Source organism: Anomalospiza imberbis, chromosome 4 (genome assembly GCF_031753505.1).
Source record: "Anomalospiza imberbis isolate Cuckoo-Finch-1a 21T00152 chromosome 4, ASM3175350v1, whole genome shotgun sequence".
Taxonomy (NCBI): Eukaryota; Metazoa; Chordata; class Aves; order Passeriformes; family Viduidae; genus Anomalospiza; species Anomalospiza imberbis.
In genome coordinates this window covers 48,814,033-48,827,843 of record NC_089684.1, presented here as the reverse complement: position 1 = coordinate 48,827,843, position 13,811 = coordinate 48,814,033, and the positions used below count along the sequence as shown (strand labels likewise).

Below are 13,811 nucleotides of genomic sequence, written 5' to 3'. Positions count from 1 at the left end.
CCCTCTTGCATTGCCCAAGAAGGACACATTGTCCAGGTATGAGAAGGTTTGGCAGATTTAAAAACATATTTAAGAAAAAAAAATCTTTTTCTTTCAATAGGTAGCATTATTGAGTACCAGGTTCTGCTTTTTACACCTGTACCTGAGCTTAGTCTTCCAAGGCAGAGTAAGCCCAGCAGCCTTCATATGGATACTCATACATACACCAGGACCTTTCCCCCTTCCCAAAAGACTGGATCAAGAGGAAAAAGCCACAGCTTCTCCAGGGTTCTGCGTCATGTTTCAGAAGGTTAGACATGTGTCAACACCCCTGGACAGAACTTCTGCACTGGTCAACATAAACAGCCCCTTCCAGAAATCCCCTAAAAGTGCTGTTGATGCAGTCCTGCAGCATTACCTGTTTAGCCTGCTGGCTCTCGTATTCTCCCTGGAAAAATATTTTCACCCACAGGGAGTATTTTGGCCAAGTTGTTTTCTCTGCCTTATTTTTGCAACCTGCTAAAGCAGTGTCAGTAGTCAGAAGTTTTGTAGAGACAAAGCCAAGCTTGAAAAACTTCTGGGTGACATCCCACATTCACCTTGGCTCCAGAGTGGATACACACTGTGCCTGGACCAGAGGGAAATACCTTTGCTTCCCACTGTGCTTCTTATGGAGCAGCTTTTTTCTTGCAGCAGGCAATGCCATAGGCAGGCCAGCAAATGCTGGCAGAATTAACTTGCCGTTTTCCATTTCCCCAGAATGATCCTTCTGCCTCAGAAGACAAAAGCAGAGACAGAGGAAGGAAGGTATCGCCCATTTCCCTATAAAGTACTCCAAATTTCAAGGGATCATTGAGACAAACAGAAAATTGTCATGATGCAGAGTGTGAAAGATGCAATCTCCCAGTGCAGAATGTCCAGCAAAATGCTACCCCTGAGCTGAACCAAGAGCCAAACATGACTTTTCAGTCTTCACATTCACTGCCCCCAGGCTATGTTACATTTTGCCCTGTGGACCTTGATGCATCTGAGATTCCCAAAGAGTCATTTTATAAATGTTCCCATAAATATCCAGTCCTTCAAAGTACTGAGCCTTCCTGCCATAAGTGGGAACAGAAGAAAGGACTTGCTGCCTGTAAGGACACTGTGATATTCCACAAGCTCAGCCCATGCTCCTCTAAGAATTTAAACCATCACATCTTTTTCCAGGTTGGCTTCCTGCCCAAGTTTCCTCCCCAAAACATCCAAAGCAAGGTCAGAGGAGCTCTCCCCCTGGCACAAAGGAGTTACCAGGCTGGGAGCAAAGGAGGACAAGGACAGGCCAGTGATGAGGTCAAGTTCAGTCATCTTCAGCTGCCATGAAGTCACACCTGAGAAGGATTTACTGCCAGGATCTGAGCGGCTGCAGTCAGGAAAAGGAAGGGGAGACCTATTTGTGCATCTAATGACCCAACTTACCAGGACAGAAACCAAGTGCTTGACCTTTCTCAACATCATGTGAAGCAAATGCTCCATATGACACGGCTCCAGCATTATCTACCAGGCACAGGTGCACGACTGCAATTAGAAATGACTGGCATTTCACACATAACAGCACCTTTCAACCCAATTCAGCCCATCCAAAACCACTCTGAGACTCCATTACCATTTTCTTCCCACCCAGCCTTCCCAGGTCCCTTGCCAGCTCAAGCAGCACCAAATAATTCCCCATGAAGTCTCACAGCTGTTATTTGAAAATTAAATTGGAAGTCACGACGCCTCGCTGCACACTGGTAGATCTTACACTTGGCATTTGGTTTATCCCAACACCATTCCTCACCCCCACCCCTAAACCAACTTCCGTGGAGAACAATGCTGCCGGTTTGTGTCCACAACAGATTTATTCCCCCCTTTCCAGCAGCTCACAACGCCCGTACCTTCAAGGGGCAGTAGTTGCTTGAATTGAAGGGTTCCTTCTGGTTTCTGGAAAGAAAAGGCTGCCCTCTATAATCAGGGTATTGTTCTCCCTAAATGGAGCCAGACTCTGTAAACACGCTCCTCTGCACAGCTCTGGGAGGGTGAATGCCAGCGTGTGTATACATACATGCAGGGAATGTGTCTTGTTCTAAACAACAGTGAATTATGTTAATTCATTTCCTCTGCCTAAACAGTGCTAATAAGCTTCAGGAAAGGAGGAGTAAAAAGTAAACAAGAGTCCATTACAAAAAGGTGAGGGGGAGACGTAACCAAGTAACTCCACCAAATGTCTTCTCAGGGGAAGGACATTCACGTTACAGCTCAGATGGGCTCCACACAGCCCTCCCTCTGTCCTGCTGGAGGTGCAAATGTAACAGCAACAATTTCTTTCTTTTCTTTCTGAAGGTTTCAGCCTGTTTTCACGAGTTCAATCTTGTGAAATGGGAAATGAGCCCCCACCAGTGCCCTGATCTACAGAGACTGCATCCCTGGGGGCTTTGCACTGCATGTGATGTGAGTGCTCCGGTGACCAAGCCAACATGAATAGTCAGAGCCTATTTGTGATTTTCTAACAGGAAAATAATTTCACTAAGCAAACTGCCATGCTTTGACTCAAAACCCTGATTAGCACAGTTTGAAAACAGGGCAGCATACTGTTCTGGGAATTAACTTGCTTGACCCCTAGTCTATAATGGCACTCAAATAATCTGTGAGTCAGACCAAGTTGAAAACTCTTGGAAGACCACACTGAAAGAATTTACTGGATTTATTGGATTTTCTAGGATAAAAGAAAAATAAGCTTGGAACTCCACTTAGTCTGTGGCCTTCAGAAAGGCAAGCTTTTTCTCCTGACAGTATCGAGAAGAGGAAGACTGCCTATGCTGAGCCACACTTTTTGGGTCTCTTTTTAATGTACTGGAAACTCTCAATAAATAGTCATTATAAATATGCAGGTCTATTGCTATGATTACTTTTGAGTAGCAGTAGCTTTCTTCTTTGGTATTGATGGTAAAGTAAGGGACACATTCCTAACCCTGTGAATCTACAATCCTCCTCCAAACAGAAATACTCAAGGGGAGGAGAGCCTGGAATTTAACGTCAATTTAAATATCCAGAGGCTACTTTACCAATTGCATACAAGGACTACGAGTCTGATGTTTCCAATGAACTTCCAAGGACAAAAATAAACCTGTGCAAATCACCGTCACAAAATACTGCTTGAAATCCTCCAAATCCCCTGGCCTACTCCTGTTTGAGCAGGCAGGAGATCAGGAACAGCATTCTGCCTTTGGAATACAAGCAGGACTTTGCTCTGGTCTAGATAAAACACTGACCCATCCCCACCTTATGGTTTCTGCAGCTCCTGAGCAAAATGCTTTCACCAGCCTCTACTACTTCTTTGTATCCCAGAAACAATAGCTGTGTGCTCACAGCAAACATCTTCAGAGAGCAAATCTAGCAATTAGCAACCAACTGTCCAAAGCCACTTCCCTGCATATGCAAATATCTCCCTAACAGGTTTATGATTCCTTGTCAATCAAACAAAGCAAAGTAAACACCTGCTCACTGTCCTGGCCATGACTAAGTTGAAAGTTTCACTCTCATTAGCCCTTAATGAAATTAGCCCTGGCAATACTGCATTTCTGATTGGTTGGGAATAGCAGGGTGGAGGAAAGATACTCATCAGCTCTGATCTGTTATTCTAGTTTTATATTAACTATTGCAGATCATGATGAACCCTCCCACGGCGTGGTGCCACCCTGCACAGAACTGAAACTCAGCCTGGTCCTATGAGGCTCCAGTTTCTGCCCTCTGGTAGGATTATATATTTAAATCCTACTCACACCTATTCAGCCACAACTCACTGAACCTAAAGGAACTATCACCTTTGTAATCCAACTCTAAACATTTAAATATGAAATTACTTATCAGAGCATGGAGCCTGATCTCCACATGGTGGAGGAGCTGTAAACTCCTCCCCAGTTTTTCCATTTCAAACTGCCCAAAGAGACATTGAACACTTCCCAATATTACTCATCTGGATAAAGAGACACTGGTATTGCCACCAAAATGTTGTGTTAGTCTGCAGAAGAACAGGGAAGATTAAAATTCACCCAGAAGGTGAGCAAGGTGGCTCACAGCTCCCTCTCTCTGAAGGGTAACCACACCCTGCAGGAGTTAGAGCCACCAGTTTAATACTGACTGGTCAATGACAAACAAGCACCCTTCCTTCCTTCCACAGAGTCTGGAGTATCCCTGGGGAGATATTCCACGGTGTTCAGAGGTTCATCCTGTTACTCATTAACCCCTCCATCCTTGACATGCAGTTCATACACCTGCAGCTCATCTGGCACTTGCCATTGCTTAACCAGCAGTTACAGATGTGTTACAGATCTGTGTTAAGAGATCTGAAAACAGCCACCGAGAAAAATAACTTCCTCTGTTACTCCAACTCACAAAAATCTGTTAGAGAGGCAGGAGGAGGGAAAGAAACCTGTTCACAGTGCTCCAGCATCTGCAGCTGCCTAACTCCAGTACTTTGGCTTGTGCAGCTTTGAGAGACTGGTGAGTCTGACCAGCTTTCCCTTTTCCCTTCTTTGTGGTTGATTTGGCCTTGCCCCATTCACTTCTGTCAGGAACAAAGGAGATTAAAATCCATACAAAGCAATAGTAGAACACAGCACAATGAAAGCACCCCTTTTACATTACAAGGCTTTTACTCAGAGTCACATATTGGTCAAAAGCCAATTAAGTCTCACACCTGTATGTGGGGGCACCTGGGAGGACACAAGAGACGAGAGAACTACAGCACAGACTTGGAAAAGCTGCATCCCAACATCCCCTTCAAAGTCACACACTGCCTGCTCAAGATCCTCTCCCAGGCACCAGCAGGCCTCAAGAGAAGGGGTACATTAATTAATCCGGACTAAATTTTATCTTGGAGGTTGGCTAACACATTTCCCGCCATGTTCCTCTCCAGCTTTTTCCCTCTCCCAGTATCCTGGGCAGAACTAACAAGCCCAAACTTACCAGAGATGTGCCAATCCACATTAATACCTAACACTCAAGGTTAGCAGTTCAGGGGGTATGTGGAGCAAACCTAGCGAGGAGAATATGAATTTTTAAAAATGCCTATTGCGCAAATTAAGTCCACATTTCCCTATTTGTCTGCTGTTCCTGTGTTTTTATCTGACAGGCACAAATACTGACAGCTCCTAAAATACCCACCCAAGTCAATGCCACCCAAGTGGCATCTAGGGTATGACACCTCTTGCATTACTCACTTGACAGGATACCCAAGACTGTGTGAATCTCTCATGAAATAAATTTACCACATATAAGAAGAAATTATTTTGTGTCCCATCAAGCTGGAAACCACTTGTAGAGAAGCTGAGCATAGAGCTGCAGCCATCCTGAGAAACATTAACCTGCTCCAAGGAGCCTCTGTTCCCAATTTGCATTTTTCTTCTTTCCTTAGTGAAGCTCAAAGTAAGTTTGAACACTTAATGGAAGAAGTAGCCTGGAGTTATTGGCTGAATTTCCAGGTGAAAATTGGAGTGGTTGGGATGAAATAACAATGTCAGGTTCCTCAGGGCACTGCAGGACGCTGTGTTTCTGCTGTGATACAAAGGGGACACTGAGTAATCAGAGCAACCAACCAAACCCCACACAGCCCAGGAAGGGGGTGGGGGGGTGGGAACCAGAGATGGGAATGGATTCGGCAACAAACAGCATACACTCACTTATTAAACAGAACTCAGGCAAGTCTTGAGCCCATCACGACCCAGAACACTGCCCCCAGGATGGCTCTCTGTCTCTGGGGATAAACCTCTCTGCGGCAACCCAAAGTTTAAGCAGTGAATTTCCAAATTGTTTTCAGTCCTGGCAGTGCACGCTCCACCCATCAGCCAGAGCTGGCAGTCATTAGCAGCAAAATGTGCTTTTCTAGAATGAAAAATGTGAGTCCAAGCCATGCAGTCAAGCAGGCGAGTGGCACACTTAGCCCACATCCCCTCTGCTGTCACACATTAGGAGGATATCACAGATAATTTGAGTAAGTCATCCTTCAGGGATGGATCCAAAGCCTATGGGAGTGAGTAGGAGACACAGCACCAACACTCTCAGGCTCTGAATCAGGTCCTAACCTGTCACAACTGGCATGGGCTGCATCTGCTTATCTCATACGACATCAGAGAGCACAATCAGATTAATCAAGCTTCCTTTTGGAAATATTTTTCTTTTACCATAGTACCACAGTTGCTATGACAGAGCAGCAGACTGAACAGACTTGCATCAGACAGAGGTGTTTGCAACTTCTGCATTCACACTGGCTCCACTCTCAAAAAATCCCTTGTATGACCAAAAATGTTTCACCTTGTTGCAAAAGATTAGAACAGATAAACACAGCCAAATAGGTATGGGGGCGTTATTACCGGAGAAAGCTCAAAGTAAAGGCTGATTACAGAGAAAAAGATAAGGAATAGAAGTACAAATTAAACGTTCCAAACAATATCAAATGCATTTTAGCTTGAGCAGCGCACCAGAAAATACAGGAAGAGGTCAGATGAAAGACAAATTACTTGAAACAAGACAAAATGAGGAGGGTAATAAAAGAAATGTGAGAAAAGAGCATTTCCACCAACTCCTGTAATGCTGGGATACATTTGTACAGATCCTTTTGGCAGCTTGGTTTTACGAGTCACTGCAGACACAAATAGAAGCTTCACATCTTAGGAAAATCAGCTGCACCAGTTCAAATCTCACTGAGTAAATAAAGCTGTGACTAAAGGTTGTTTGGTTTCTTTTAATTCAACCTAGGTGCAAGAGGATCTCTGCATTGTTATTTTCCTCCTTCAGTGGAAATTTTTATCTCTTCCAGTAATTAATCGATAAATGCACAGGCAGACTCTACTGCACTCACACAATTCCATGATGAGTTTTCTGCACCCAGATGTGTCAGTGTCACTTGTGGTGAGACAAACATCCAAAAAGGAATTATCAGAGAGGATATTGGAAAAGATCAGCTCTATCAGCCAATTCATGTCAAATGAAAAAATTCAGCTTTAGTTAAATTGGCACCAATGGTACTAAATCTTGAAAAGGGAGTTCCCTTTTCAATTTCGAATGATACTTTTTCCCTAAAAAAAGCACTTCCCAGTAATATCTCAAGCACCACCTCATGGCATATGAAGGTTGCTTCTGTGGCTAAGACTCAGGCTTTGGAGTCCAGCTTTTGCTGTGTGCAAGTTCATCCCAGAAAAGAGACATTTGGATTTGTTGCTTGCGTCTTTTAATGAAGGTCAAAGAAACATATGGACTTGGAAAACAGAGTTATAAACACTTTAGGAAAAATCTAGATGTATTTGAGCAATTTGCTGAGTTTTGTAATATTCCTAATTAAAAACAAATAAAATCAACCCTAATTTTCCAGTATGACGCACACTGAATTTTATGTTTAAACTCAGCCACAATTTAAAGCGGCCGACAGCCTCAGAAGAAGGGAGGAACCAGCGTTTAAAAAAATAACCAGGATTTTCTCAGATCGCCATGTTGACTCTAGGTACAAGTCATGCTGACAGATTATTCATGAGCAAGTTCCCCAAGAGCAAGATCCAAAAAATGCCCCAAACTTTTCCAGAAGATGTGCTGTGACTTCCATAAAATCTGAATCAGGCTGTTAGATCTGAACATGCTTCTCTTTCACGAGCGAGAAATTACCTAATCGTTCTATCTGGTAACAACCACTCAACAAGAATAAAGGTGTAATACAGAAGCCAATAACCATCTCTGTTACATTACCATTATTTATATTTTCTGTGCTTACTGAAGGACTCTTAGAAACCCTAAAGTTCACTCTTATAAACCCCCAAGTTACAGAATGGGAATTCTGTTCATCAGAATGAAGAACTCAACTTCCAAGAAATAAAAGAATGCCCGTAGCATCCTATTCCCTTTTCTTCAATATTAAGAGAAACCAAAATGGCACATAACATTATTTCTGCATAAAAACATTGAATTTTGACATGGCCCAATCAGCAAATTCCCTGTAAAGCAGACACCAAGCAGGTTTGCAAGCCAAGGTCGCACAGAGTAGGGCCAGAACAGAAAGCAATTAAGGTCCCGTTCTTCCCCTCCCTACGCAATGCACCAAAAATGAAATCAACATCCAAACTAATTAGTTTCCAGCAGAATATCGGTTTACTTGCTAACAGGAGGGTGGTTACTGCTCTTACCAAAAACTTCTAAACATACCATGCAAAATCTTGCTTAAGCCACGGGACCAAGCCAGGCACATCCCAATGTTACCATATACGGTCACCAACGCGAATATGATGGCAACTTGACAGATTTGGAACAAATATTGCGTTGTCGGTCGCTGAGATAACATAGGCAGGAAAATATCAGATTATATTACCTGTGTCCAGCTGGAGGTGTGGCGTGGCAGGAGCTACATTGCTGCAGGACACAGTCACTAAAGGTTAGGGACCCAGGATGGCATTAATCCCTGCAGAGGAGGGCCAGGGCCGGACACTGAAGACTTTTATGCACTGAAGACTTGTATGGGGCTGCTTGGAGAGAGCAGGAATGGAATAACACGAGGGATGAGCCGCTGGACCTGCACTGTTATCCCAGGTTCACAGCACATTATCTGTTGAGGCTGGGAACCAGGCTGAAGCTGCCAGGCTAAAGCCCCACGCCTTAGCTGTCAAATGGAAGGCATAGTCCCTCTTAGAAAACCACAGCAGTCAGATTTTTTTCTCCAAGAGTGTGTTTTGAGCACACAGGCGTTCTAGTCTTCAGCCACAAGGGAAAGAAGGAGTTTGGATATCTATCAAAATAGCTCCCGAGGAAGATTTTTTGGTACAGGCTCCCTTCAGAAGATCCTTAGCCTGGAATAAGATTGGCCACTGAGAATTATTCCAGACTAAATTTTTTGGAAGGGTTATTCCAGTGCATTTGCAAGTGTACCCAAGCCCTTAGTCAAAGTCTTTCAACCCCAAAAGCATTGGTTCAAACACAGCCAGAGCTACCTCACCCCTAATCCCTTCAAACACAGACAGTTCTACCACCTGTACCTCTAAAATCAGACCTGCTCTCTGTTTTCCCTGGATACTTCAGAGGTATTGCCTCTTTCTTAAGAGTTTATCTTGGCTTGCTAAGATATTCCCCTTTTTACAGTGTCTTCTAGATCAGTGATGAGGTATGTTGGTGGACAGAGCCAGCAGGCACAGATCTGACCCTGGAAAAATGCCCCTTTTTGCTGGGGGGTGGAAAAAAAAAAAGCCTGCCAGCTAAACCCAACCAGTCATTCCTGCAGGGCCCTTTGCCTTAAAAGGTGTCACCTAAATAAAGATGTAAAAATAATACAACATAACATTTAATGCAAGATTGCAGCTGAGCATTCAACTGTCAGGAAATATCAAAGCTGGAGCGCGTGGGCAACTTAACTCTGCCCCCTTGTGCAGATGCACCACGGCACAGCCCTTCCCCAAGCACAGACTCAGCATTCAGTCAGCTTCAAATTAACACCCTAATTACAGCATAACCTACTTCTGCTTAAAATGAGTAGAATAGAAGGACCATCACTTTCCCAGAGAACCTCCTCGGCCACCTTCCTCACTTGATCGCCAGCCAGCAAGCACTTATTAAACTTCTGATGCCTCGGATCAGGAGGTGCTGGCACACTTCAGGCCTCACACGCCTGATCTGCAATCAGGACACAGATATTAAATGCTGTTTGACCAAAACAAAGAGCCCTTCTTCCTCCAGAGAAGAGCCTCGCGACCTCAGGCTGAGATTTGGCTGAAGGGCTGCCTATAAAACCTGAGCGACTGTCGCAGGTAACGTTTACGCATCTCCAGTGGCCAAAGCCCTCGTATGAGGCATTCAGAAAAACTCTGCAGGCACGTGAAAAACCTGGCACATTTTTCCAAGAACCTGAAATTATCCCAATGTAAACACCTAACAACTGGAGATATCTGTCAGCACAAAGTTTCAAAGTTCTGGAAAGTGTCTCATCTCTGCTCACAAGTTTGATCTTCCATCTACCTCCTTCACAATCAAAAATGTTCTCCTTCTTAAGGAGGTCTAAAGCAGGACTTAAATGTCAGAATTGTGTCTGTGTTTTCACAGCAATGACTCCTTTTTCTTCTCTGCTTCCCCTCTCTTAAATCAGCACATAAATGAATGGCATTTTTCATGGGTTTGGCCCTGGCTTTTAACCTCTATTTCTTGATAACTTTAAATAACCAGAACCATCTCTCCATACAGTTACAGGGTTTTTCCAGCTCTGAAAAGTTCTCAAATAATCCAATTACCAATATGATCCTAAGTAAGTTTTAAATAAAAAATCTTTCCACAAGAAAAATAATGATGTCCTGAAATTACTACTGTTAATTTTGTGTCTCTTCTTCACATGACAACAGCCCACAGTGCTTCACTTTCCAGGGGCAATAAGTGTAAGAGCAAGACAGTTGCAAACCAAATTTAAACAGGGTCAGCCAGTAAAGCAGCCGATACTCAGCTCACATCAGAGACAAGAATCTTTTTGTCTTCTCCTGCCCACTTCAGATCTTTTCCGGAACTCCACCAACTTCTCAGGTCCATTGCAATAATATACATCCATGAAGTCATCTTAATTCACACACTGCTGCCCATCGCCCACAACTTAAACTGAGTCTCCACTGTAAGCCTTGCCTGGAATTCAGACTTGAAGGAATTACAGCCTATATACTGTTTTCTTTTTCATTCAGCTTCCAGCCAAATCATTTTATAGTGCTTTTGCCTCCATAAAATATTTTCTTGAGAGTCAATGCCAAAAAAAAAAAAAAAATGCAGTGCACTAAACCAAACTTGAGTTTTCAGAGTAATTCTTCCCTTCTCCTTTCCCACCCTCACCCCCAAGATTTATTTTTGGGAAGTTACAGCCCAAGTGAAGGGCAAGTTTAAACCTTTTAATTCGCAAGTTCTTCACGCTGGACGACTTCAAGGTCTTGCAACAATTCACAAAAATCTGAGACTGTTGGGAACTGCAGTTGGAGAAATCTGCATCCTAAAGTTGTACCCCTATTCTCTTCGAACAATGTAGCCCCTACTTTGTCACCAGAGGCAGGGGAGCTGAAATCCTGGATTCCCATTCAGGCTTTCTAAGGACAGCACCCACCAAGGTACAACACAGGCAAAAGCACAGGAAGCGCCACCGCTCCTTGCACTCTGATCCCAGAGCTTTGCTAAAAGCACCTTGCCATAAAGAAACTTCTTTTTTTCCTACCCCCATCATTCCCAGGTCAACGTATTTCAATTTGCCTCTGGAAGGGTAACCTGTTTATTGAAATCTGATCAACTGCTGGAGCCTCAGCGCTAAAATACGCTCTCGCTGTTGGGAACTGTCATTTGTCTGTCACCAGGGAAGTTAATGGATGTGCTTGTTTAGTTTGTAAGTGGGAATACACAGGGCAGAGGCTGGAGGGATTACAGGAGGGGAGAGGTATTTCTGATCCACAGAGGAATGCAGTTGCTTTTCTTCAAAATTGTCTGTGTATTTTTACACAGGCACAAGAAAAGCCCCTGGAAGTTCACCTGTGCCTAACAGACCTCAGCAAAGCCGCAGTGACCGCACTCCATCCCAAACGACGGCCCTGTACCACGCAGGTAAGGAGGCACCGCACGTGGGCACGAGCCTGCACCTCTGTGCCGATAAAAAATGTGCAGGGGATGAGTCCCCGCTGACAGCAACTCCCCTGGGGGGTCCCTCCAGGGGCACTGAGGGTGTTTGCAGAGCACAAACCCACGGAGCAGAGGGAAGGGACAGAGTCACAGGGTGATCACACCACGCGCAGTTCCCTTACCTCTCGCAGAGTCCGAAAATGCAATTATCCCTGCGAAAAGGAGCGCCAGCTGCAATTCCATTTTGAAAACCAGACCCCGCCGTATCGCACAGGCTACTGTCCTCTCAGACCTGGAGGCAGGAAAAAGGAGAGCAACATAGTTACTGGGGGGAAAAAAACCCTGAACAACCCTCAACTTTGCAGAGTTTTAAATCCTGTTGAGAAGATTGGCAAGAAGAAACAGCAAATTAAAGAGCAACGTACTTGTAATTCATTCCTTGGTGCTCAGTGAGTAAAACTTTGCCCTCCTCTCTGCTTTAGCCTGATATAAATCAAGAACCCACTGAGGCCAGTAAGCTCCTCTAAGTTTACAGTTAATGCATAATTCTTTAGTATCCTGTACAGAACCAGTCTGGAAGGCAAACAAAACGCTAGCAAGTGGCCATAAAACAAGATTTCAGGTTAACAATTTGCGGAGGAACTTGGTGGAAGGGGGGGGGAGGAATGTTACCTCTCCCATCAGCAGCCCAGAAAACTTTTGTGTCGCTGCTCCAGTGCCCCTCAGCCAGGCTACGCTCTGGGTACGCGCCTTCCTCCACTCCGAGACTTCTCTGTACAGCACTGATTCCTCCTTTCCTCTTCTTCCTCCCCCCGCCCCACCCCCGGCACGTTCTCCCCACCAACAGCCCCACTTGTTTCCGTGGGCTCCAGAGGTGCGTCCCAAAGCGCAACCGCTCTTGATTACCCAGATTCTTGAAGATGCCTTCGCTGTGATACGCACACCCGGGGAAGATCAGGTTTACATCAATTACACCCTATTCTCCTCCTAAAACTCTCACTCTCTAAACACTGTCTGGATTCCTCACCCTTGTAAACTCCCCGGTTTAAACACCCCGTGCCCCCAGGACACACAACAACCCGCGTACAGCATCCAGCAAAGCAAACACGGCCGCTCCGCCGTTCGCTCCGCCGTTCGCGGCGGGCAGCGGCAGCGGGGGGCGGCGGGGCTCCCCCGGGGCGCAGCGCGGTAACGGGATATTCGCCGCCGGGAACCGGGGTCGCGGAAGGGAGGGACGCGCGGGGGGACACCCGGCGCGATGCCACCTGGTGCTGCGCCGGCGGCTCCCAGCTGTGCGCTACGCGGCCCCGGCGGGGTGTCCCGGCCCGGGTGGCGGCGCGGGGGACACTTACCTTGGCTGCTGCCGGGCTCTAGCACCGCGCGCTGGAGCCCATCCCCGCCGCTCGCCTCCTCATGCCCTCCGCGGCCACGGCGCCCGGCGGGCGCTCCGCTGCCGGCCTCTACCTCATTCCCCCCTCCCCGGGGTGCCGGGGGCTGCCTGGGGGTGCCCTCCCCACGGAGCGGCTCTGCCCCTTCACCGGCTTTTTAACAACCTCCCCCCTTTCGCCCCCGCGGGCGATTTTTTTTCCACTCGAGAATCACGGGCGAGGAGGTCAGGGAAAGGGGGAAACCTTGTAAATTATATTTTTTCCTGCTTTCCGGGCCGGGCTGAGCGTGTGTGTGCGGGGAGGGACAGCGGGGACCTGCCAGAGCCTCCGGGGCTCCGCGCCGCGGGATGCCCGGTGATGCCGTCCGGCGGCTCGCCCAGCCGGAATCCCGTTTAAGGAGCGAGGGGAGGAGGGGAAAGGGGCTGGGGAAGGGGAGGGGAGGGGGGGAGAGCCGGGGAGAGAGAAACCGGCGATAAAGCAACTTTCCCTGCAGGGCTTTGTGGCGGTGGGGGCCGAGCCGCCGCGAAGGGCGGCGCGGGGCCGCCCCGCTCCAAACTTCGCACCAATCCCCGGGAGCCCCCGGCAGCCCCCGCCCTCCGCCGGCCCCGCTCCCCTTAACCCTTTGCGGGCGGCACCGGCGGCTGCGGAGCGCTCGGTGCGCCGGGAGCGCGTCCCGCAGCCCCGGCCGCGCTCCGGTCCCGCTGCAGCCGCCGCTCCCCAGCCCGGCACCACCGGTGCCGACCTCGCCGTGCCGCAGAGCGTTCCCCTCCCCGCACCCCCGTAAGCCCAGCGGCGGTGGAGACCTCCGACCCCGCAGCCTCG

At 47.0% G+C, this 13,811-nt stretch overlaps 1 protein-coding gene across 4 annotated transcripts in view; it reads right to left on the bottom strand.

The window, feature by feature from the left end:
* Positions 1 to 13,418, bottom strand: part of FGFRL1 (fibroblast growth factor receptor like 1) — a 166,333-nt gene extending 152,915 nt beyond the window's left edge. The window contains exons 1-2 of one of the 4 annotated variants that reach the window (XM_068188433.1): positions 12,954 to 13,418; positions 11,784 to 11,893 (exon numbers count right to left, since the gene is read on the bottom strand). In XM_068188433.1, the coding sequence (XP_068044534.1) occupies positions 11,784 to 11,844 (61 nt within the window). In that variant the 5' untranslated portion in view covers positions 11,845 to 11,893; positions 12,954 to 13,418. Of the gene's footprint in view, positions 1 to 11,783; positions 11,894 to 12,026; positions 12,353 to 12,507; positions 12,709 to 12,953 lie in introns of those variants that run through there. The other 3 variants (XM_068188435.1, XM_068188434.1, XM_068188432.1) reach the window with 3 other exon arrangements.
* Between the last annotated feature and the right edge of the window lie 393 nt (positions 13,419 to 13,811).